The 27064-nt window shown below is 28.6% G+C and overlaps 3 protein-coding genes and 1 pseudogene across 7 annotated transcripts; 1 reads left to right on the top strand and 3 right to left on the bottom strand.

Moving 5' to 3' along the window:
• Positions 1 to 2004: 2004 nt before the first annotated feature.
• Positions 2005 to 4028, bottom strand: LOC113852763 (berberine bridge enzyme-like 21). Its single transcript, XM_027483131.1, has one exon. It carries the CDS (start codon positions 4015 to 4017, stop codon positions 2377 to 2379), a length of 1641 nt encoding a protein of 546 aa, XP_027338932.1. The 5' UTR covers positions 4018 to 4028; the 3' UTR covers positions 2005 to 2376.
• Positions 4029 to 7133: 3105 nt separating this feature from the next.
• LOC113852215 lies at positions 7134 to 8721 on the bottom strand (annotated as a pseudogene).
• A 6660-nt stretch (positions 8722 to 15381) lies between these two features.
• LOC113852441 (berberine bridge enzyme-like 13) lies at positions 15382 to 17125 on the top strand. The gene has a single exon (XM_027482716.1). It carries the CDS (start codon positions 15404 to 15406, stop codon positions 17033 to 17035), a length of 1632 nt encoding a protein of 543 aa, XP_027338517.1. The 5' UTR covers positions 15382 to 15403; the 3' UTR covers positions 17036 to 17125.
• Positions 17126 to 18125: 1000 nt separating this feature from the next.
• LOC113846433 (dihydroceramide fatty acyl 2-hydroxylase FAH1-like) lies at positions 18126 to 22262 on the bottom strand. Of its 5 annotated transcripts, none has more exons than XM_027474706.1 (8): positions 22107 to 22262; positions 21881 to 21951; positions 21108 to 21165; positions 20810 to 20902; positions 19981 to 20177; positions 19745 to 19850; positions 19166 to 19312; positions 18164 to 18504 (listed from the first exon to the last, which is right to left on the bottom strand). In XM_027474706.1, the coding sequence occupies exons 2-8, from the start codon at positions 21928 to 21930 to the stop codon at positions 18385 to 18387; spliced, it is 771 nt and encodes a 256-aa protein (XP_027330507.1). In that variant the 5' UTR covers positions 21931 to 21951; positions 22107 to 22262; the 3' UTR covers positions 18164 to 18384. The 5 variants fall into 5 exon arrangements, with proteins under 5 accessions (XP_027330525.1, XP_027330507.1, XP_027330515.1 ...); XM_027474714.1 differs by having other exon boundaries at positions 18176 to 18504; positions 21877 to 21951; positions 22107 to 22246; XM_027474724.1 differs by lacking the exon at positions 21881 to 21951 and having other exon boundaries at positions 18126 to 18504; positions 22107 to 22252.
• Between the last annotated feature and the right edge of the window lie 4802 nt (positions 22263 to 27064).

Below are 27064 nucleotides of genomic sequence, written 5' to 3'. Positions count from 1 at the left end.
TTCTTTGTTGCCTTTCGATTTTAGTTAAACTTTAGCTTATGATTTCAACTGTCTTGGTTGAATTCCTCTAAAATCCTAGTGTCCAAATAATAAAGTGAATATTGACAAGCTTTATTTTATTCAATCGATTAATTATATAAATTGGAAATATTCCCATCGATCAAATAATATTATTTTTGGTATTGAATATATAACTAGTTGTCCCTAAATGATAAATATAAATCAAATTTTTCCTTTCTATAAATTATTTTTATAAAAATAAATAATTAAGTATTTGGTTAAAAAAACTACAAATAAATAATTAAATAAATTACATATATAACACTATTACTAAAAAAACTAGAACAAACATTAATTCTTTCTTCGAGATAATCTACTAAAAAGTAAAATGTGAGAATTAATAGTATAATTTTTTTCGGTACAATAAAGTTACATAATGTCTATTTTTTTTTTTTGATATAAGAAGTATTTTCATGGGTTTACCTTAGTATCATGTTCATACTGTTGTATTAAATACTAATCAAAATTTATTAAAATAAATCAAATCTTTAAGTAATGAATTAAATATTTGATAAATTTGTCTGTAATCAATCAATTCATTCAAATATATTATTTTTTTTAATGAATATATAACCAGTTGTCCAGTTATTCATCCTGGTCCGTGATAATTTTTAATTAAACATTAGTCAAGTATTAAATAAATTTTAGTGCCATCATTTGATTTAGTATTTTAGCACAACTAATCAACTTAATAAAAATAAATTTCAAGTAATCAAATAAATATTTGATAAATGTTACTATACTTAATTAATTATATAATAAAAATATTATCTTCAATCAATTCCTGCTATTTTTTATTATATAATAACTATTTTAGTAAATAATAAAATAAATTTTAATTAATCAAATAAGTTTTTAACAAGTTTTAATGTGATCAATCAATTAATGATATAACTTTTTTGCATTATTATAATGTATGTTTACATATGGACGATTAGAAGCAATTATAGATTAAAATTATTGATAAAGTACATTTTTATTATTTTTGTTGCCAATTTATTTAAAGTATATTGTATCATTTTTAAAAAAATTTATATAGTCCCTTTAATTTAAAATATTTTAAAATTTAATATCATGTTATTAATGGCTTAAAAGTGAAAATTACGTTGCTTATACTTTTAAGATGAAACTTTAACTTTAAAACTAAAATTATAATACTGTTTTGATATATATATATATATATATATATATATATAAAGAATACAAATATTATTCTAAAAAGTATATTATTGTTAAAACAATAATAGATTAAAAGTATTTGTCACCCTTAAAAAGAGAATGCTCTCACATCCAAAGGAGTATAATGAACAATAAAGCATGTTCAACAATTTTATCAGGTAAATTCTACAGAAGAAAAACAAAATAAACATGAAATATTTTGATATTTTAAAAATGATTTTTATATAAAAGATTTTTTAATTAGTTAATTAAAATAATAATAATATTTAAATAAAAATAACAAAACACATATAAAAGTGAGAATAAAGACTTTTAAAATTAAATATAACACCAAGACTGAAGTAAAGGAAATCAGATGCTGCAAAGCATCTCGCATCACATGCTTACGTTTAATCAATTGTCGATAACAAAGTTTGGTCGAGTCAGATAATTCCATTGACTGGATCCTCAGAAATCGCTTGGCATTTTCGTATGTTTATTTAGTTCATAAAAACATGTGAATTTTTAAAATTAAATAATAAAATCGTAGCAGCCAAAAATCCATTTCTGAACATCAAGCATTAAAAAATCAGGGGACAACGTGACGAGAAAATTCAAAGACAAAAAAGGAAGACGAAATGAGTGCCACAAAATGTGTGGCAGAACCCCACCAATCACACAAGTCTATTTCAGATCATTAAACCAATACCCACTTCAACCCTAACATATATATCATTTCATCTGATTCAAATGAAAGATCAAAAGGAATTTCAATCATGCCAACTAGTACGCGGTTTGTCACGTTTTACATTATTTTAACCATAAGATTTCAAAGAGAATTTTACATGGTATTTAACAGAATTTCTAATTATATATCTAATATCTTGACACTCTTGAGTTTCAATTCTACCATTTGAATTATTAAAAGTTTACATTATATATTTTTATTTTTATATTTTACCTTTTATACATATATAAGCTCCAAATATATACTCCAAATGTAAAGATGATACCTTCTAGTGATACAAATAATAATATTCTTAGAATTCAGTGCTGAATAATCAAATCTTTTGCTAAAATAATAAAACCATTCACATAGAATTATAGGAACAAAAAATGTAATAATTGACTAAGCAATATGCTTCACTGTTTGATTCTCTATCCCTTGCTGGGAAGCACAGGAACGCTCTGTTCATTCCTGAAAAAGTTTTCTGGATCAACGGCAGTTTTAATCTTCACAAGCCTCCCAAAATTGTCATTGAAGTACTTGACCCCATAAACTTGTCCTTCTTGAAAGCTTTTCTTACCAAAGGTGTTGATCCCAATATCAAGGTCTCTATAGTTCAAGAAAGCACTTCTTGGATTCTTGGACACAAAAGGGGTCATATAACTATACAATCTTTTAGCTTGATTGGTAAAATTCTGTTCTGCAGCAGGTGAGGGATCATCCCAGTTCACAGAAAACTGAATTTTGAAAAGGTTCCCTTCCCGATGAGGAAATGCGGTTGCATTAGAGGGGATCTGAGACATTTTTCCACCATAAGGGTTGAAAACAAATCCTACTTTTCCCAACTCAATCATCCTCTTCCAAATCCACTCCAACCCATCTTTGGAAATAGGTTTCTGAACATAATCAGATTTCCTTTTCAAAAAACCAGCATCATTTAGATCCCTATCCAAGAGTGTCTCAGGTTTGGCACCACTCTTAAGACTCTCATCATCATTCCACCAAAGAACAGAATCAATCCAACTCACCTCAGTGCAATTCTCCTTCTTCAAACCAAGTAATGGAAACTCCTTCTCCAAAATTGAAACAACCTCATCAGCCCCTCCAAGAAAAAAAGCCACAACCGAGGCTCTAATGGTCTTGCTTCCCTTCACAACCTTAGAACTCACAGGCTGCAATAGCAGCCTCATGAAAAGCCTCTCATCAGTATTTGGCGCCACTTGTTGCCACTGAACAACAAGATCAGTGGCATTCTCTTCCAAACTCTTTTCAACTCGAAAAACAGTAACAATTGGTGGTACAGAAACCAACTTAATAGTGTATGATACTATTACTCCAAAACTAGCTCCTCCACCACCCCTAATAGCCCAAAAGAGATCTTCACCCATAGATTTTCTATCTAAAATCCTACCCTTAACATCAACAATTTTAGCATCAATAACATTATCAACAGATAACCCATATTTTCTCAACATGTTGCCATACCCTCCTCCACTGAAGTGTCCACCTACACCAACAGTGGGACACACCCCTGCAGGAAAGCCATGAACTTTACTCTTCTCCCATATCCTATAATAAACCTCACCAAGTGTGGCACCAGCTTGAACCACAGCAACCTCGTTTTTTATGTCCACTGAGATGCTACGAAGATTGAACAAGTCAATGATAATAAAGGGTTCTCCCGAGACATAAGAAATACCCTCATAATCATGCCCACCACTTCTGATTTTGAGTTGAATGTTGAGGCTTTTGGCGCATATCACAGCACCTTGCACATGCGATTCTTGCTGGGGTGTGACTATGATCAATGGCTTCCGCGTCGAGCTGGTGTTGAAACGCGCGTTGCGGATGTAGTTTTGAAGGACAGTGGAGAAGGAAGGGCTGCTTTGAGAGAAGAGAATTTGAGAGAGTTGAGTTGAAGAGTTTGTGTGTTGTGTGAGGCATTGAAGGAAAGTGTTGTAGTTTGTTGAAGGGGCTGGTGCGGGTGCTGCTGCTGATGCAGCCAATGAAGCGCAGATACTTAGAAGAAGAAAAGTTGCAGAAAGATACAACAAACAATATGGTTTTGCCATTGTCGGTTGTGTGTGTTGGAAAATTGGGGTGGGATGAGCGTGTTTTTATACACGAAGATGAAGCCTTTGGGATTTGGACGGTGTTGTTTTGGTCTACTTTTGAGCCTAACATTGGACCACAACGTGAGAATTTTCGTAAGCAGTTTTGGAACCTTCATGGAATAAATTTCAGCTGTTTTTACCTTTCCTAGAGTGATGACTTGTTCTTACCCATCCTTTCACATGCAACACGTAAGGAAACCTTTAATGGTTTTTTTAGTATTAAATATGATAAAAATTTATATTCAGAAAATTGTTATTAAAATTTATAAAATAATAACTCTCTTTAATTTGGATACATAGGGAACCAAATTAAATGAATTGGATATTGAGCATATCAAATAGTTCAGATTAGGGAGTTACTAATAATAAGCGTTAATGCATTTACGATATGCGTATCTGTATAAAGTCCCTTTTGACTTATCCTTAATGGGTTAAAAAAAAGGAGCAGTCATTTACTAGGAACTAGATATTTTGTCTTATAAGTATCCTTATAATTAAATCACAAATTTATAATTCGTTACATAATTCTTTGGGTAGTTGAATACTAATGTTGCATGGCTTATATTCGTTGACTTTTTGCTGTTAGCGAGAAAATAAACAAGAGTTGTTTTTTCTCGTACAAAGTGTAAGGAGTTTTGACCGATAAAAAAAATAGTTTTTTAATCTTCTCTTAAAGACGCACGATAAAAAAACATTACATATATTCTATTGGATGTTTTGAATTATTATGAAAATATATATTAAGTATTTTAACGATTTTAAAATAATAGATATTTTTATTAAAAACTAATTATAATTTTTTAACACCTGTCTTAATCATATATAATAAAATAAAATAAATGCCTTATTGGTATTAATTAAAGTAGGAATGCATTAAAAACCACAATAGATGTGTATATATTTAATAACATTTTTAATAAATGGTTATTTTAATGTGTGGTATATAATAAAAATTTGAAAATAATTCTTTTAGAAAATAAAAATATTTATTATCTCAAAATTGTTAAAACAATACACATTTTTATAGTAATTTAAAAATATTTAATAATATATATTTACTTTTTCTTAACATATATATTAAAAAATTAATAAATAATTTATTAATTCTTTTTAACAGACATTTATAAAAAAATTGTTAAGATAATATAGTACTCCGTTTATTATTGACTTTTATAAATGTCTTAAAAGAATAAGAAGATATATCAATCAGTGATTTCTCTCCTTCGTTTTTCCTTAATCAACGGGTAAACTTGTACGAAACGAATTTCAATGTCTTAATATTTATTTTGAATGTTGAGAGGGAGAGAGGGAGAAAAATTGAACATCGATGTGACTGAAAAAATCTTATAAATTTTCTTAAACTATAATATTAAAATGGTTGTAGAAGTTAAAGAAATAAAATTTTGACTAATTATTATAAATCAAATTAAAGAAAATTTTGATTTTTTTTTTCTCTCCGCTTTTATTCGTATGAATTTGAAAACTAGTCATCCATTAAAAAATAAACTAATTGTATATATTTCTTTTCTTTATTATATTATTTGGCTACAGGCTTAATACTGTAATTGGCATCACTTTTTAGTTGACAGAAATTTATTTTATTAACTACAAATATGTTTAAATGAAATAATTTTATTTTGATAAAGTAAATTGTTAATAATTTATAATATTTTTTGAAAATTTCGTTTAACTATCATTGTAACTTTTGCATATTAGTCAAAAGTATTTGTCTATTTTTATCTCTAATATATCTTCATAATCCCTTATTTACGTATTTTTGTTTATAAATGTTTAAAATTATAACATTTAATACGTAAGAGCAACCAAATATGATTATTATAGAAAAAAATTAAATATTTAATGCAGTTATATTTATTAAGATTTAAATTATTTTATCAACATGAATCATTACTTTTATAATAATTAATATAAAAATAATATTTAAAAGAAATGTATTTTAATTAATTAATAATATAAATAATTTTAAAAAGAGACATAAATAAAATATTTGATTTTTTTCTATAAAAAACAGAACTAGTAATCAAATGCGTGAGTCAGCGTTCAACGATGGAAACTTTAACAATTCCGCACAAACGAAAAAAAGTGAGTATGTGGGAATGGAATATTCTAAACGCCTTACTTACAAACGCGTAAGCTAATGTATTCTCAAGCAGATACTTTGCCGACAACTCCATTAAACTGAAATTTTCTAAATATAATTCAAGTTATTAAAATTAATGTATAAAATGAATAAAATTTTAATTTTTAAAAAGTTTTTCAGACTTAACTCGTATTAGTCCTAATTAAATTAAACTAAAAAAACCTCAAAATTAATTAGATTCAAAATTTTAAATTCAACTTTTATATTTAATTGAACGGTTGAGATTGACTCAATTGAGTCAACTCATTTTTCAACTCTAAATATAATGAATTATTGCATAATCTTTCTATTTCTTAGTTATTCAATTATGTACAGTGCTCAGAGAATTTTACTTTGTTTGAATGCCATAAAAATAATAATAATAATTTTAAATTGCAAAAAAAAGAGAAGAAAAATTAGAACATGTTTAATTTCCTTTTAAAAATACTTTTTTATTTTTTAAAATAAAATATAGTACAAATTTAAACTATTTAACCATGTAGGTTTCAAATCACGTATTGTTCTGTACTTAAGTCCTCTGTAATCAAGAATGTATCCAAATATAACTATGTAAAACGAAATTGAACCCAATTTATTCATATACGTGAGAGTTATAATTCAATTTGATTTTAACTACAAGAACCGAAAAATAAATCGAATCAAACTAATTTAAGCAATTTTAAAAATTTTTAATTTTTAATTTTTAATTTTACGTTTTAAAACGGTTTGGTTTGGTTCATTAACACTATTTTCTCTAGTTAATAACGATACATAGCTCAGTAATCAATAAAAAGAATATATAACTAATACATGGCTTATTGAAGTCTAGTGTATCTCCGAAATGAATACACAAATTATCTTTTCTAATGCAAATTATTATGTAACTCTTCCCAGAAAGTTAGTAAATTTTGGTAATTTGTGGTTCATAGACAACCTAATCAAACAATGGTGGAATACTCTGCTCATGCCAGAAGAAATTGATAGGATCAACTTCAGCTTTTACACGAGCCAGTTTTTCAAAATTAAACTTGAAATATTTCAAACCCCAATATTTTGCTTCTTCATAGCTAGTGTTGCCTCGATTCACTCCCAAGTCAAGGTCCCTATAATTCAAATATGCAGCTCTTGGACCCTTCGAAACATATGGTGCCATGTATGCATATAACTTTTTCATCCGATCTATATGCTCTAGTGTTTCTTCATTTGAATCCCAATAAACCAAATATTGGATACCATATATGCTCCCATTTCTATGTGGAAATGGAGTTTCTGATCCTGAAATCTCACTCATTCTCCCTCCATATGGTGTAAGAATCAACACTGGTGTGTTCTCTTCAAGTAACATGTTCCACAACCCTTCCAAACCTGCCATAGGAATGGGTTCAGTGACATAATCTGATTTTGCTTTGAAGCTTCTAAATGTTTGGTTTCTCTGAAGCAAGACATCCAATGGTTCATTGATTGAATAGCCTGCAAAGTAAAGAACAGATTGAATCCAACTCATCTCAGTGCAGTTATTGAGATGCAAATCCAACTCAGCCAAATTGTTACGCATCAAAGGAAGAAGGTTCTCAGCAGTCCCTAGATATAACCCTGTGAAAGAAACCATAACAGTTTTCCCACTATTATTATAAGATGAATTGGAAAGTTCCATAACTGAGTGAAGAAAAAGTTCACCAGGAAGCTTGTTAGCAATAGTTTGCCATTTTTGAAAAAGGGTACCGGCACCTTGATCCAGTGTCATTGGAACATTGAAAATTGTCACTGTTGAAGGAACATGTACAAGCTTGACTTTCCATGCAGTAATAACACCAAAGCTTGAACCTCCCCCTCCTCTTATGGCCCAAAAGAGATCCTCACCCATCAAAGTTCTATTTAGTATATTACCATTAACATCTACCATTTCAGCATCAATTACGCTATCAGCTGCAAGACCATATTTTCTAAATATTGTTCCAAATCCACCTCCACTCATGTGGCCTCCTACACCAACTGTGGGACAACTCCCAGCTGGGAAACCATGCACCTTACTTGCATTTGCAATTGCAAAATAGAGTTCTCCAAGTAGCACCTGATTGCACCCATGCACTTTCATCATTGATGTCAATGCTTATGGACCTGAGGTTCATGAGATCAATGATTAAGAATGGAACATCAGAGACATAAGAAAGACCCTCATAGTCATGCCCACCACATCTTACTCTCACTTGCAACCCTTGTTTCATTGAACAAGTGATTGCTGCTTGGATGTGAACTAGGTTTTGTGGAGTAACAATGAGGTTTGGTTTTGGAACTGAACTGTCCACGAATCTGAGGTTCCTTATGGAAGATTTCAAAAGGGTTGCGTATGAAGAACTGTTTTGAGATAGTATTACTCCAGCAGTTGAGTTTGAATTTTCTGAAGTTGATGAAAAACATTGAAGGAAACCCCTTTCAATTTCAACAGAAATACAAGTTTCTGGGGAAAATGAGATGAAAATGGTGATTGAAAGGAGTGCTAATTTAATATATGTGAAGGTCATATTTATTCTGAATGCATGCATTTTCAGAGCTTAATTACTTATATCCAATTCATGCAGCTATAATGCTATATATTATGTGAGACAATATGAATACTGAACTAGGGAAATATTGATTATTCATAAAACAATGAACAATGACAATTACAATGTTTTAAAGGGTAGAATATGCTATGATGGAGATTTCATGACATTTATGGTGTTGGATGTATCAGTGCTTTGGCATTCTCAGTTACAACGTCAGTTGTCGCCAATTTGCCACCTTTTACTGAAATGCCGAATGTGAAGACACACAGGAAGCAGTCTAGGTTCAATTACAGAAGCTAGACACAGATTTTTTTTTTTCCTTTTTAATGTGTATATTCAATTCTAGTTTGAAGTTTTAAAATTAATCTTTAATTTTGACTCTTATGTTATCTAATTTTTCACACTTTTTTTTTCTCTTCAATTATAATAGATATTATTCAATTGTCATACATATAAATAAACATAATTATTACAATATTACTATAAAATTGAAATATTAAAAATAATAAAATATTTATTTAAAATGTAACAATTTAAGCTTTTGATATAACATAACAAAACATTTCATTAAATTAATAATAAAATAATATTTATTATTTATATTACTTGTATAATTATTTTATTATAAAGTATAAAAATTATAATTTATACTTTGATGAATATATACATAACTAATGATTTATTATTTTATTATTATATACTTCAAGATATTTTATTATTATAATTATAAAAATATATTTTATTGTTTGTATTTTTATTATTTTACCGTATAATTATTGTAATAACTATAATATTTTCTTAACTTTATATATGCATATTAAATAAAAAATTTATCGATAATTTGTAATTGTATTACATATTATAATTAATTTATAAAAATGTAAGTATAATATTTTACACTTATGACAGAGCAAGTATAATATATCAGATAGAGAGATAATAAAATATTGTTTTCATATTTACAACATAATAATTATATTTATAAAGAATATCTTGTATAAGGACCATTAAAGTTCAGAAGAAAAAAAAAACATTATAAACCCCAAACCTTTTTAAATGTTTATTTTTTTTACTATTAAAGTTAAAATAAATTTTAAAAAACAAAAATGATTTTGTTGACCTAAATCTAGTGACAAAACGATGAGTTTTTCTCATTACTCTGGCCTCGATTGGTAATTACAGAATCACTCCATTATGGCTAAGTATGGGCTAAAGGCTGTGAATTAAGATAACATGGTGTTTGTAGTGAGTCCATACCATAATTCCAACTTTTGCTCCTCCAAACAGCTTTTAAAAGTGACTTCTAGACCAAAATAACACAGTGAACTAGTAAATCATTCTTGTTTAAGAAACTAGTATTTTAAACCATGAAGAATGATTGACCTAAAAAAAGTGCATTATGACTATTTGACTAATCTTATAGCATTTTACAATGTAAATAAAATATCAAAGTGCTTCATAAAATAATGCAATATTTATTTTGTCAATGAAGTTAATATTTTAGATGTGTAATTTTAGTTTCATTTAGATTTTTAAAAGAATTTAGGACTTGTTTGATTTAGTTTTGCTTTTCAGTTTTTAAAAATTACATTTTAAAATAATTTTATAAAACTGTTTTTAAGATGAGAAAATAAAAAAAATTATTTGAAAAATTTATTTTTAAAAACTAAAAAAATTTGTTTGATTTTATTTACATATATATATATATATATTTGATATTTAATTTTAATATTTTTTATTTAATTAAATATATTTTTTATATTTAAAAGGAAATATTAAATTAAAAAATTATTAAAATAAAGTCATAAGGTTCTCACTTGAGGATGCTGAAAAGTTGCTGAAATAGCACACAGGGAGAGATGTGAGAATGCTGTAAAACTCTAACCTATTTCTTTTATATTTTTTATTTAATTAATTTATTTACAAGAATGTTGTTAATGAGAAATCTTGCAAATTTTGAAAAGAGAAATTAAAATTTAAAAATAAAAACACTTTAGAAGCTATTCTGTATTTTCCCTTTAAAAATTGAAAATAAAAATTTATTTTTAAAATTTAAATTAACAAACAAATTTTGAAGTTTTTAAATTTTAAAAATTAAAAACTCTTTTTAAGAAGGGGAAATAAACACCCCCTTAATCTTTAAACTTTTTTTTTTTGTTATGTTTATTCAATACTACAATTTATTTTTAAAAATTAAAAATTATTTTTAAAAAGAAAATCAAACATATTATGAGTAGTTTTATATTCTTTTTTTTTCTTTACTTCTTTCTTTTTTTCTCCCTCTCTTAATAATGAGTAAAATATTAATTAATCAGATAGAAAGAGTTTTGTTAATAAATGTCTAAACTTAAAAAATTTAAAAAACATATTTATTGTTTCAATTTTCATTTCTTTATTTCTGTGGGAACAAATATTAATAATTAACAATATTTTTAGAAGTTTATCATTAAAATTTAGTGGGCTTAATTGTAAACCGTCCTCACTCTAAAATGTGAGATAAACTTATAAAAACAATGTAAAATAAGGACCGCTAATTAAAAAAACTAACAGTTTATGAACGTTTTGTAATGTATATTTACAAATTTAGCCAACAATTATATTCTCGATTCTCGACCATAATAATTTTTGGCTGTAAAATTCTTGAAAACGTCATAACATTAACATGCCTTAGAAAAAAAAAAATATACCCTAAAGTTTTGTCCTTATCTTAGTTAGCTTCTGGCTTGAATTTAGAGGAGATATTTCAGAAAAAAAATGTGTTCTAGATTGCATTACATTTTTCAAAGTATTATCATTAAAAGAGGAATTTCATTTTATCAATAATAGAATCACTTGTCATCTTTGCGCAATCATATTTTATACTTTGGGTGATTTGGGACACTATGCTAAGATTTCCTATCCTCACCTCACAGCTGAAAATAATCCTTAATTACGTGTTGCTTTGAAGGGAAAAATTATAATTCTTTATGTATACTTTTATGACGATCCAAGATTAGAGAATCATGTCATGTGAAATTCCACATAACAATAAAAGTAATTATATAAAAACTTATGTTTATTTTTTTCATAAATATTAATTAAGCAAAATTTTATAAATATCAAGAAAAGTATACATACAAGTGCATAAAAATCAAACCCAAAAGTTTTTTTTTTTTTAATTAGTGTTTAACTATGTAAATGGGTTGATTATATCTATCTTTAAATAAACTCTAAGGATATTGATTAAGAAATAAAAAAATAAAAAATATAATAATATAATTTTTAATGAGCTCTTAACATTATTTTTAATAAAACAAATTATTAATTCTTTGGTTAACGTCCTTAGAACTAGTTAATATCTATTAAATTATCTCCAAATTAAGAGAATTTAAATTATATTAAACCCAGTTAAATTATAGGCTCAATTTTTTTATAGCGCGCTTTTTTCTTCTGTCCAAGAATCCTTTAAGACAAAATAACCGAGATTAACCTTTAAGCTGAAGATGGCGATGATCAGATAAAATTCTAAGTGTGTAGGTAAAGCTCACCTAAGTTCATAGAGCTCAGAATTCAACAATAACCAATGGATTGTATAAATGCACTCTTTATACCTATAATCCATTTCATGTTATTAAATGGTCTAATAAAGACACTTTCATTAAAAAAAGAAAAAGAAACTTACCTAAGCATTTTTCTAGTATGTATATATAGTTATTATATAATTAGTTCTTAAGATGTAGACCAACTGGACTTCACATTCTTCCAATTAATCGAATTTTCTATCAAACTACACATTTTCTATAGAAGATGGTGGTAGTCTTACTTGGCAAACTTCATGTATTCTTATTATAACATAATCCACTACTTGGTTAAATGGCACATTATCATCCACTAATAATTCAAAATGCATAGGAGTCTTGGCCCTTCCAAGCTTGTGGCTCTTGTTTATAGAATCCTCACACCCCAATTTGAGCATTTTAATTTTCTTTTTCTGTAGTGGTTGACTTGATCCAGTGCCTACTTTATATGCCATGCCAAATTGCCAAGCAAGTAGACTTGTACAGCTGCGCCATTATGAAGCAAAATTTTCCTAAGATTCATCTTAGTGGATTCTAAAGTGGTGCACAAAGCTCTTTAGGTAACACTAATTCATGCACACATTAATACATATCTGTATGTAACACCAATTCTTGCAACTTGTCAAATAATGTTTGTGTGACAGGTTATGTCAGGTGAAAGTGTGGTTTCAATTACGGTGTAACGTTGTGGTAGGGTTTAATCTTCTTTTTTTTTTTTTTCTGTTTAGAAAGAGAAGTTAGAGTAAATAAAGTTGTAAGAAATTATGTTGTTTTAAAAAAATAGCTTAATTAAAAATATTTATTATACTTTTATAACTTTAATATAATAAATGTTTTATTTTAGTAAAAAACTTATTACTTTTAATTATGTAGGATCTAAACATAATCCTATTTAAAATACATTTTATATTTTTTTAATTATATTTCTACTGCTTCTTTTCATTCTTTAATCTTAAGATCTAAACATATTCAACAAATTTTAGCTTAAAAGTAACTTTAGTTTATAAAATTGTAAAATTATCAAATAATTTTAACTTAAAGTTAAAGCTTTTATTTTTAACTTTAATTTTAAAGTAGCATTTAAACTCTAAAAAAGCCAAGTAGGTCAAATGATGCATTTGTGTATCATTCAGAAAATGGTTCCAGTCCTGGGCATTAAGCAGCGGAAAATTTAACTCATTAAATTAGAATAATCACATATGTAAATTTTTATAATTTTGCAATGTATTCTTAATAGAAATTATTCAATGTTAAAAGGAATATATAAATGTTATCTTTTGATTTAAAAATTTGATAATTAAAAAATTAATGAACTTGATTTAAATTTTATCATTTTTAAGATTTTAAAATATAATATATGTCATAATCCAGATGAGACAAAATGAAAACAAGCTTCTTAAACACATAAAAAGAGAGCAAAGAATAAATCAAGCATTTAATAACGTAATAACATTGTCCTCCCTTTACACTAATGCGGCACAAAAAAAAGTAACTCATCTTAATTTATTTTTTCACTAAAAAATGCTAGCAATATTTTTTAATTATCTATTAAAATTTATTAAAAATCTCAAAAAAATTATATATGGGTCTCCATTTATATTTTATTGCACAACTAGAAAATGTTGATTTTAACACTTTTTTTAAAAAACGAGCAACAAGCAAATTATTTTGCTCAATTAGTTTGTTGCCCATTGTACACGGAATCCTCTTCATCTATCTCCAAGCGTAAAGAAAGATTTTTGGCTTCTTACCTTCATTTTCCTCACTTCTCCTTTCTTTAAGCATGCGTTTAGTTTTATTTAAAAACTTGACTATGGAAAATAAAAAAGTTTCGGTAAAAAATATTTGCTATTTGAAAAATGTTTTTCAATTATATGAACACAACTTATTCAAAAGACGTTCTACATACACCTTTCTAAGGTTATAACTTAATAAATTTAGCTATAATAATATTTTTTATTAACAAATATAACTAAAACATGTTTCTACAAATTTCATAACAGCCCAAATATTGGATAATTGAAATTTTTTGTGAAACACTTTTACCCTACAAATTAAGTTGTTGCATTAATTTTCATAAAACATTATTTTTTCATTAAAAAGTTAGGTGTAAAATTAAGAGACGAACAGATTAATGTACTGGATGCTTTATAATTTATAAAAATTCTTATATTTATAAAAATACATATATAATTTTTCTGAGTCAAGTCCGTTATTATAATACTAACATAAACTATAATCCTAATAAATCTATTATAATTATTCATAATATTTTTCCTTAAATTGAAACATAGATATTAATAATGTCCAGCTTGTTATAAATATAATTGCTACTAACAACTTAATTTGTAGATTATTACAAAACTCTACACGAGCTCTTTTTCCATTAGTTTTCCATGCATTAAGTTACACTAATTAATAAGATTACTCTACAATTTGAAGACCATGAGTTCTACCCAAGTTCAGCTTTTGGCGATGGAATTTTTCTGGTGTTACATTAACTACGCTTGGCGAACAAGTAGAGTGTGCCATTAAACTTTGCGTAACACTATCAAGTGAAGTAAAAAATGTACCAATGAGTGAGTGATGTGGTGGACCTACCGATTATCCCCACTACAATGCCATGAAATGAATTGAATATTATGTAATATGGAGAACTTAATAAACAAATTATGCAGATTTCCCTTTAGTTGTTGCATGATCATATGATGCTGCAAGAATCTCCTAATTATTCTTCAAAAATATTTTAAAAATCGTGGGACCATAGGGAATTGTTGCTTTGCTTATGCCATTCCTTTTATCAAAGATGAAACACAGAGTTAGTCCTTTCAGATAATGTTAAATGTGAAAGTGGTCGAGGTTCTTGTAATCAAAGATAAATAAGAAATCTATGTTCCACAATATCATAATTAAAAATAGAACATTAACCTCAAGATAATGCCAACACTCTTCCTCTATATGACGTTTGTCTTAGCTCAATTATGCGTAAACTATTGTTTATCGTATTATCACCACACCTCACTATGATCATATATATATAACATTTGGGGTAGCCACCATCAGCACAAAATATAGAAACCAAAACCTGAGAGCACAAAACCATGTTGTCACCAACTTCACACTTGCCAATTTTAATCCTCCTGTTATCAGTTTCATTGGCAGCTCCAGCTTCAATTGATGAAAATTTTGTCCAATGTCTCAGCTTCTATTCAGACAAAGCAGCTCCATTTTATGCATCAATTTACACTCCAAAAAATGCTTCATTTACCAACTTCCTTCAATCCTCTGCACAGAACCTAAGGTATTTGGTGCCTTCAGCACCAAAACCTGAGTTTATATTCACACCCTTGACAGATTCTCATGTCCAACTGGCTGTGACATGCTCAAAGAAACTTGGTATTCATCTGAGAGTACGAAGTGGTGGCCATGACTATGAAGGACTCTCGTATGTTTCTGAAGTTGAAAGCCCTTTTATCATAGTTGATTTGTCTAAGCTTAGAGCCATCAATGTTGATATTGATGACAACAATGCTTGGATTCAAGCTGGTGCCACTATTGGCGAAGTCTATTATAGAATATCTGAGAAAAGTGCAGTTCATGGCTTCCCTGCAGGCCTTTGCACAAGCTTAGGCATTGGGGGGCACATTACAGGTGGTGCATATGGATCCATGATGAGAAAGTATGGCCTTGGAGCTGACAATGTCTTAGATGCAAGAATAGTTGATGCCAATGGCAAAATCCTTGATAGGGAAGGCATGGGGGAAGACCTATTTTGGGCTATTAGAGGAGGTGGAGGAGCAAGCTTTGGTATCCTTCTTTGGTGGAAGATAAAGCTGGTTCCTGTGCCAGAAACTGTGACAGTTTTTACAGTTACAAAAACTCTAGAGCAAGATGCAACCAAGGTTATTCATAGGTGGCAGGAAGTGGCACCCTATATTGATGAGGATCTCTTCATCAGAGTCATCATCCAACCAGCTACAATTGCAAACAAAACTGAGAGAACTATCACAACTTCTTACAATGCTCTCTTTCTTGGTGGTGCTGAAAGACTCCTCCAAGTCATGAAGGATAGTTTTCCTGAATTGGGCTTGACCAAAAGAGATTGCTTGGAAACTAGCTGGATAAAATCAGTGCTCTATATTGCTGGTTATCCAAATGATACTCCTCCTGAAGTTCTTCTTGACGGGAAATCAACATTCAAGAACTACTTCAAAGCCAAGTCAGATTTTGTGAGAGAACCAATACCAGAAACTGGGCTTCAAGGATTATGGCAAAGGTTGCTAGAAGAGGATAGTCCTTTGATGATTTGGAACCCATATGGTGGAATGATGAGCAAATTTTCAGAATCTGATATTCCCTTCCCTCACAGAAATGGAACACTTTACAAAATCCAGTACTTATCTCTTTGGCAAGAAGGGGATAAGAATGCCTCAAAGCATATAGATTGGATTAGGAAGCTTTACAACTACATGACTCCTTATGTGTCTAAGTTCCCAAGGGAAGCATATGTGAACTATAGAGATCTTGATTTGGGAATGAACAAGAAGAACAGCACAAGCTACATACAAGCAAGTGCTTGGGGCAATATGTATTTCAAGGATAATTTTAACAGGTTGGTGAAAATAAAGACCAGAGTGGATCCTGATAATGTGTTCAGGCATGAGCAGAGCATTCCACCGCTTCCAGTTTCAAATATGAGGCTAAAAGACAAGAAATGTAAGACATGGGAATAAGGCATTGTATCGCTAGTCATTGGGGGGGGGGGGGGGGGGGGGTTTCTATAAATTTGTTATGGGGTTGATTAGCTAATCTAGATGAATAAAAGATACATTTGAATTTTGTTCTGTTTTTGGTCATTTTAATGTTGTAAAACACTGTGATTATTGTGTGTGTGACACAAGATTACAGGGGACAAGTGTTGTTTCGCTAGCAAAAGCTGTGTATCTATAGTTAAGGTCTTTTTGTAAGGATCTGGGTCTCTTAAATACCATACATACTCAAGTGTGACACATGGCATGCACATTTTATTTACAAAGGAACTTAGCAATCTAGTCCTGCTTCTCTTCCAAAACATTCACCGTCTATATATTATGTAAACATAGACATGATGCTAAAGTTTACAAACTCTCCAATGATGGACTTATGCTTATAATTTTTCTCGTCCTGAAAAAAACATCAAAATAAGCATACCAAAGCAAAATGACAGAAAAAATTGTTTTTGCTTGTTATTTCGATAAATTTAAAATCAGTTCCTTATAAATTAAACTTTTGGTGTTAATAAGAATATGTTAAAGAAATTGTTTCTAGCACTTTTTTAATGAAATTTTTATAATTAAAAAAACTTTGTAAGTCCATATAGGTTGGCGGTGCTCAGAATTCTTAGTGAATATGTACAATACCTAGTCATTTTGTCCTATCTTCGCCTGTCATTGCACGGTAACGACATTTAAATATGGGTTGATTTGTGGAAATATTTTGTTTTTCTTTTAATTTATAAAAAAATGGTTTTTGGCATTATTTTCTATGCAAATTTTTAAAACAAAAAATAACCCAAAAATGCTTTACAAATGTATTTTATTTATTTTCACTTAAAATTATAAATGCAATGAACAACATATTTTAAGTTTTTTAGGAATTATTGTCCTTTAATTGTTATATATTTAATTGTTTTTAAAAATAACTATAAAAAACTAATCATAAAATATAAAAGATGTTCTTAAAAAAAAGTTAGGTGCAGAAAAGCGTTATTGTCTGAAAGTCATTTCCACGACCGTAAATGGTAGCCCACACCAACCCTTCGTAGCCAATAAAGATATTAACGGAAAATAAAGAACTGAAGGTATAGCAGAAAGGAATATTCACAAATAGGTGAGTTTTCCATCATAAATATGATACAATAAATGAATTTTCACATGATGTTAATTGTAGAACTTCTGCACCACAAAATTGACAAAACATGGCACGCTAACCCCCCAGAAAACATCATTGATTGAGAAGTAAAATAAATTAGATAAACAAAAGCAGGAGATCCTGAATTTACTATTATTTTAACCAACGAACATGTGCTATTCTTGACAGTAATTTACATACTCTTTGCATCCACTTTCGACGGAGGAAGTGTTCCAAAAATTTTATCCCATAGTGATGAAGTAATCCCAAAGCCTTTATCCTGGATTCGAAAGTGATGATTCAAGTGGTACTTCTGCAGAAAAATGGGAGAAAAAAGATAATTAAACTTGCATGGCTTACAAGATGGAGATAACTGCCAATATATGATAGTCGCAGAAAAGGTGCAACATAAAACAAACGAAACTGGACAGCAGAAAATGAGCAACGCTTGGCAGGAGTAGAAATGCTAGCAAGTAGCAACACACTTTTGTCCAACGGGTGAAACCTAGTGTCACTCTTAAATGTTTATTGTCATTCATAGGTGATTTTTGTCTAAAATACATCTATTATTAATAGAAAAAGTTATTTTAGATTAAAAAAAAAACTTAAATAAGAGTGACAACAGTCACATAAAATTTGCAACAGACACTCCCGTAAAAAATAGTGGGGTCCCACTGGGTCCTACTTATTTAATGAGTCTTGTGCGAATTTTCAAGAATACGCTGAAATATGTGAATCATAATCCCCTGCTGATTTTGCATATTCATTAGGTTTCTTAGTTTACGAAGTTTGCTCTAGAAAAAATATTTGGGGTTGAGGAGGAAAAGTTAGTATTTACAAATGGGATAATAAAATAAAAAGAATGTCCAAATTACACCTGGTGAAATAAACAACTATTTTCTTTTTTAGTAATTTATACTAGAACAAGATATTTTGCTTATCAGCAAGTTAATGGTAATTCACAGTGCTTATACCTTGAGATGCCGGGGCACTTCAGTCTTTGGCTGACCATGGTGCAAGTAATAATGAGTGCAATCATACATTACATAACCCAATAAGCCGCCTCCAAACAAAGCAGGAGCAGTTGAAGGGGTGGATAAGAGCTTTACCAAGTTCCAGAACTGGACACAGTCACACAGCAGACAAAAACACAAGCATCACTTCAAGGAACCATAAACCTAGTGTGCAGAATTTCTCTCTAAATTTTAGCAACATTGACACATCCGTATTGCAGACTAATCATATAACTCCATAAAGTCAAAAAGTATTCTGCCCACTTTCAAAAAGAAAGCTAGAAATTGCGGTATTCATGGCCGGAGCCTCTGTTGTGACTTACAGCAAAGCAAATCTAAGAAAGAATTTCCGACTCTCTGAAATTTCTACCACAGATTCACAGAATAAGGTTATCAATTGTCCTTAAACTATTATTTGTGGCACAACTATTAAAAGATCTCTTCAAACATAAAACAAAATAAATTTAAATCTTACAATTCTCTTTTCATTTCAATAAAGTGTGGGAAAATGCAGTATATAATATGACAGAAAGGAGATACCGGCATCAATAAGATAGCTGTAGCAGCAGGGGGGAAAACAAGTCTCAAGCCATCCATGGGATGTTTATGGTGGCAGCCATGGAGAAGATAATGCATGGTATTTCCCCTAAAGCAACATCCAGAAAAAGGAAATAAACTTTCAGAAAAAGTAGATATAGTTAAAGACAAGTACAAGCAAAAAATTAACATATGGTTTCACACTAAGGAAAAAAAAAAGGAGAAGAGAGAGATCTAACCAGTAGGTCTTTGTTTTAATGTGGAAAAGAAAACGGTGTAATGTGTATTCAAGCAATGTCCAAATGAAAATGCCAAGAACCACCAATAGAGCTACGGGAGGACAACTGAGGCCCATCCTTATAGAGTTATATATAGACCAACATACAACTGGCAGCCAGATGGTTGGTATTGCCCACCAGACTGTGCGCGTCAAGAACTGGTCCAAGTAGTAACAAGTCAGAGAAACAGAAGAAATTTTTTCAATGTATCATCAGAACCAAAAATAAATAAATCTTCATCACTTTGTAATGCACTCAATGTTAAAAGGATTGAACATTGTATCACATTCTTAAAATTAACATGCTTATCAAATTCAAAGGAAAACTTTATCAGAAACCTATGAAACCAGTAATGCTCTATGCCAGTAAATGTTGCACAGTGATGAGACAAGAGGAGCCAAACATAACTCTGGTGGGGATGGGAATGCCGAGGTGAATGAGTACAAAACTAGAATAGTCAGGAACTTGGGGAGAAAGTTCCATTAGCAACTATTTAGGACAAGATGACTGAAACTCATTTAATGAAGTTTAACCATGTGAGAAGACCAACAGAAGCTTCATGAGAAAATAGATCAAGTGGAACATGGTCATATTATGATATTGAAAAAGCAGACAATCTACCAAAAAAAACAAAAAAAGACAAACCATTGAAAAAGACCATGCTCTAAATGGATTTGCTAAAAACTTGACTTACGATAAAGCCAATGGCACCATTTAGTCCATCTAGCCAACCTCACTCAGAGAGGCAAGGCTTGGTTGTTATAGTTTTAGCACTTGTTGAAGAACATACCTCCAGAACATCATTTTCAAAGAAACGGGGGCCTTCCTTGCTAACGATAGGCTGGTGAACCCACTCTTCATAAGCTTCTCCAAGATGTCCAACCTATAAAACATTGAAAATTTGGTCAGATTCGATGAGATTACTTGGTATACATATTACAAACTATCCAATTGTTATCTCAAGTCTCAACCAAAGATCATACTCCATACATAAACAGAAACAAGACCTATATGACAACTGAAATCAACTGCAAGACAAAACATGGAGAAAGTGTTTGAAAGAAGATCTCGAGGGGTTTTGCCTTTACCTGGAAAACAAGGGGCTTATTCAAATCAACTACAAAGTTCTGGGCAACCATCTTGGGACTGAATTTGAGGGGGAAAAAAGTGTTAGCACTTAGCAATAAGTAAGTTCAATGATGAAAACAAAAATGTTACAAACTTACAATTATAACAAGCATAATGTGCTTCGGTCACTACATGGGCCAGGAAATTGTCACCAATATTAATTAATTTTACCTTTAGATGGCATTGATTTTAACTTTTTCGTGCAGGGAAAGTGCTAGGGAACACAATTGTAAAATAAGAATAAGGAAACAATTTATTATCGACAACATTATTGGGTTATAGTGCCACATAGCAAAAAGGTTACAATTATCATTGCTTCAGGCAAAAGCTTACGTGGGGGTTTCTCTAATCACTGTTTCACGCTGCAGACTCGCAAAAATTACGATAGAATGCACCGTATTATATAAAATAAACGGACCCATATCACCCTTATTATCTAGCGACCAGAGTCATTTTCATCCAACTAAAAACATGCTACCCTTCTTAGCATCAACATCAAAGACAAAGCAAGCAATTATTTCACATGCATAAATGACACCAAGATTTATAACCTATGAACTAAAAACTGAAAAATAAGTTTAAAAAAAAAAGTCTCGAAAACAAAATTAATTAATTAAAAAAATTATCATCCGCATCATTTCTCAAAGTACGGATAGCTCCAAGGAAAACGAATTCTCAAAATCAACACGTTTGTGCGATTACAAAACAGAAATCTGAGCTCAAATCCACAAACCGATCGACAATGCCATCAATCAGCATGCATCTACGGATCCTATTGAGCATCAAATTGAAGCGGCAAAAAGGCTGAAATTAGTTCAAACAGAAAGAAAAAAAAAACACATTAAATTCATTTTTAGCAAATAAACTCAGCATGTGACAATGCCGGAAACACAGATTTGCAATGCGTAACCATAGGCAAAACCAGATCTAGCAATTACAAACGAATAGAGAAAAGTAACCTAGCGGAAGCAGAAGACGATGCGGTGAGATCAAAATTCAAATCAAAGCGCGTGTTTCTCTGACCGAAGGAGAAGAAGCACCGCACGCATCACCTTCACCGCACCGTGCCCTTCTCCAAGTCGCGCTTTGGAAAGGGATAGAGGAGGGAGCGCGTTGTGTTGGGGTGATGCCAGTTTACGAAGCATATGAGAGAGAATCTTGATCGTTCGTTTCCCCGGCATCAACGAATATCTCTCTTCGCGTTGGATTCTAGCGCTTGACAGCCTGGAACTGGGGCACGATCTTCTGCGACAACGTCCACGTGAGCCTCACAGACTTTGCATGCAGTTATGATGACGTGGCGAGATTCTATTTGAGTCAATTAAGCAAAGTTTGTGATTAGTGTGCAGACTTGTTTCTTGGACGTTGTTAGTTTTTTTCTGGTGGGACCACCCGAATCTCGACAGGTCAATGTGATCACTTGAGATATTTCAAAGTTTGTTCAATTATTTTTAAAAAGTTCTTTCAAGTTGGGTTTATTTTTTATGAGTGAATATTATTATATATTTAAACTAAATTAATGATAAATAATTTATTATTTTTATTTTATATATAATTTTTAAGGGATTATATTCTATTATTTGTATTATTATAAATTAAATGTTAACTAATATAATTATATATATAAAATATAGTTTAAATATAAAAATGTACCAAAAAAAACTTTTAATGGTAGTGTATGAAACACTTTCCTTTTTCAAAGTAGATCACAGACTACGGGTTTGGAAGAATTGGTACCATTGTGCAAAATTAAATAATGTTGAGTAATGGATATTTTTATTATTATTATTATTATTTAAATTATATTACTTTTTATTTTAAATAATTTTTTAAAATTTATTTAAATTTTTATTTTGATTATTTTAGCGTAAGTTGTGAACAAGTTCGGTATGAATTTTTTACTTCCAGCATTTATTAATAATTAATTTTGAATTCTATTGTTGACTTTAAAACTTAAAAAAATGATAATAATTCAGTCAAAGTTTCTAAAGTTGTTACTATTTTAAAATATTTCGTATTAAAAATTAACAAATTGATAATGTAATATTTAAACTTTACTGTACCTTAAAAGTGATAAAAAATAAAAATACTCTGAAGAGAATTGTTTATAATATTTACCATCAAGTAAAAAAAATTATATTAAAATAAATAAAAATATTTCATATTTTATTTCTAAAATTTGAGTATAATTTTTAAAAATAACGTGAAGACAACTAATAAAAGTTTATCCATTTAAGTAATCTCAAATGATAAATTTACTCATCATATCTAAGTAAACTGGATAGGAAACTAAAAAAAAAATTAATAGAATCATTATTTAGTTATATTTATCTTTAAGAATTAAAATTGATTGAAGATAATATATAAATTACATTTTTTTATTACAACTAGTTTAATTTTTATTTATTTTTTGTAATTTTAATTTTAAAATTCATAGTTTTTACTTATTTTTTATTATCATATATAATTTTTTATATTTTTCATATATACTCATATTTATACAGAATATATATATATATATATATTGTTTAAAAACTTTATACAATATAAAAAAATTATATATATAATTATTAATTTAATAAAAAATTTATTATATTGTATAAAAACTTAATTTACTACATGCTTTTAGATATTTTATTATTCATACTTTTTATATTATAATTACATGCTAATATTATAATTATATTAATGTATTTATTTATTTTATTTGTATAATAGTTGAATAATAGTCAAAATTCAATCAATTATCATTTAATATGCTCACTTAATTTTTAAGTTAATTTCCTTTTTAAAAATTCATGCTTCTCGCAAGATACAATTATTTGGAGTAGTATTTAGTATACTGAAAGTCTGAAAGGACCAAAAACAAAATAAAGTATAAATACAGGAACCAAAATCACAACGAAAGAAATTTATTAAATTCAAAATATAAACTTATAAAATTATAAGAATAAAACATTAAACTTCTAAATTTCACGAGTGTATATTATCATACTTATATATTTATTTATTATCACTTTAATTTTAAAAAATATATAAAATGTGATTGTAATTGATATAATTACAAAAGGAAAAAATATTTTAAATAACAATCACTTTAAAAAAACAATAACAAAAACAAATTTGATAATAAACACACTTAATTCCATTTAAAAATTGATACAATAGAATAGGTTATAAAAATTAGATAAAAATATAATGAGATAAGAATATATATGTTATTATTTTATTTTATGTTTGATATATTTTTTTTCTATTTTTAACTGTACCGATCTGATAATCTTGATGGTATAATATTAATTAAGATGCGCAGCTAAAATAAATTGACCCAAATTGCACTAGCTAGCTTCAGCTATAAATACATGTGTGGTGATCATCACTACCCAACAAAACATGGACAAGTCTTTGGTTAAGCTTGGTTTCATTGTGGTCCTCTTGACATTTTTTTCAGGTAATTTCTTATTTTTTATTAGACCTGAATTACTCTACATTTCAATAAGAAAAATATTCATATTAGAAAAATTCTATAGAATGATAAATATTTTTCAAATGCTTTTTCATTTTAATTTACTAAAAATCAGTGGAATTTAGTGTTGATAAAATTGTAATTTTAATTTAACCATGTAACAGTTATATTTTTGAAGTAATGGTTAGCATATATACCCTTATAGTCATAATTTCATCAGAGCTGGGTTATTGAGATCAAAGAATGTTTTTTCAGTTTTGCAGTGTGAAGGTAGAGAAGACCCAAAAGCAAGAATTGATCTGAATATACCGTGCGATTCTGACTATCAATGTCTTCTCTGTCCTTGCATTAATGGTCACTGTCGTTGTGATCTGAAGCTGGAAGAAGAAAATTCACAGTCCATTCAAGATGTCCCAAAAGATTTCCCTTGACTATGATTATTCAGTATTCGTTAAAAAATAAATGTTATATTAGAGCTTATAAATATGTGAAGTGATGTCTTTTTTTTATGAAAGTAATATTTTTTTATGTTAAGTTCTTAATTTTTTTAGATTTATTTCTTCATTTATTTAAATTATTAGGATTTAATCTTGTCATTAATTTTTCTTTATTAAAGAATGAGTCGGATCTAATGAATTGGATATCAGAAATTCAAATCATAGTTAATTTTATGAGGAGAAATTATATAAAAAAACGGTTGAATTCAAGAAAAAAGAAAAATTAAGAGAAAAAGAATATAAAAAAAATTATTAAAAAAGAAAAATGTAATTACAAGAGTGATTAAAGGATGGTTTAATTTCTTAACCAAAATATTTTGCATATGACACATAACCAATTGCTGCTTCAGCACCATAAGATGCACAAATTACAAATGTTCAACAATGAGACCAAAGTCTCTCTCAATATTTAATCATTTTTTTATTCTCTATCTTTGTAATTTAAATATATTCTTATCTTTATATTTTATTTTACTTTTTTATTTAGTTTACTAAAAAAATGTTAAATATTTATATTTTTTAATTTAGAGCGCGTTAATGAGAGAAACTAAAAATAATTAATTCAACAATAAAGTCTAAGGACTAAACCAACCCAAAAAAATAGTAAAATGAATGAGAAATAGTTTTTAAGCAATTTTTATGAAGAAAGAGAAAAATATAATATAAAAATACAGCACAAGTATAATGAAAGAAATTGTATAAATAAAAAAAATCCAAAATAACCGACAGAAATGATACTAGGTAGCTGCAGCTATAAATCAATGTACTGTGAGAGACAGGGCACAAGATTTCATGAACAAACATGGACAAGTCTTTGGTTAAGCTAAGTTTCTTTGCTCTCCTCTTTGTATTTGCTTCAGGTAATTTCTTATTTTTCAGTAGATGCTTCATCAACCTCTTTCTTATTTTTTTCATTACCAAGTTATTTGAAGTATGCAACTATTGTGTTTTAAAATTAATGATTATCAGTTCAATTATTGAGAACAAAAGCGCATTTCCAGATTTGCAGTGTGAAGGTAAAGAAGATTCAAGAGAAGGAAGGAACTTTGTTGTAACGTGCCAGTCTAAGTATGAATGCCCTGGTTGTCGTTGCATTAAGTTTCACTGTGTTTGTGCTCCCAAGCTCCAAGAAGAAGAAGCTTCTGAGTCCATTGCACATGTTCAGAAAATGCTCCCTTGACTGTAATTAATCACTATTAATCAATAAATAAATGTTATTATACATTCTAGCTTATCAATATGTGCATTGCCTGCTGTTTAATAAATAAATGTTACTGTAAAATGCCATGATCCGCTAATTTTTATTTTCAGATATCACGATAAAATGTAATTTTAAACATGTTTAATATTTATTTTAATTATTACATTGTTTGCACTATTTGTTTTAATCACTGATAGAATATTTAATTCATAAATAAAAAAGACACGATTTAAAAGGAACAAATAAACATAAAATTATAATTGCTTAAAATGTAATTTAATCTACTAAATTTAAAATAATCATTTATAGCATATAACCATGCCTTTTATGTCATATTTATCAATTAATTTATAAAATATTACTGATTAGAAATTATCTCAATAATTTTTATTTTAAAAATATATATATTTTTTCAACATTTTTAAATTAACTATAACAAATTTAAACTACAAAGGCTATAACATGTATTGTAAAAAGAAAAAAATTGTGGGACTAACAATTCACGCAGACTAAAATATTATCAAGATTTTATAATATTTTTACCGACAACAACATTTATTGAGAATACTGTATATTCATTTTAAATAATATTAAAAATATTAAATTAAGTATATTTATTAAATGCAATAAATGTTTGGAAAAATACAAAACGTTTTTAATAAATAAAATAAATTTAACAAAATAAAATACTTAAAAATAAATATTAAATTTATGCGTGTATATCCAACTGTTAAACTATAAATATATATTATT

The sequence above is a fragment of the Abrus precatorius genome, unplaced genomic scaffold (assembly GCF_003935025.1).
Source record: "Abrus precatorius isolate BTA unplaced genomic scaffold, Abrus_2018 Scaffold10, whole genome shotgun sequence".
NCBI classification, from domain to species: Eukaryota; Viridiplantae; Streptophyta; class Magnoliopsida; order Fabales; family Fabaceae; genus Abrus; species Abrus precatorius.
This window is presented reverse-complemented; position numbering and strand designations above follow the sequence as displayed.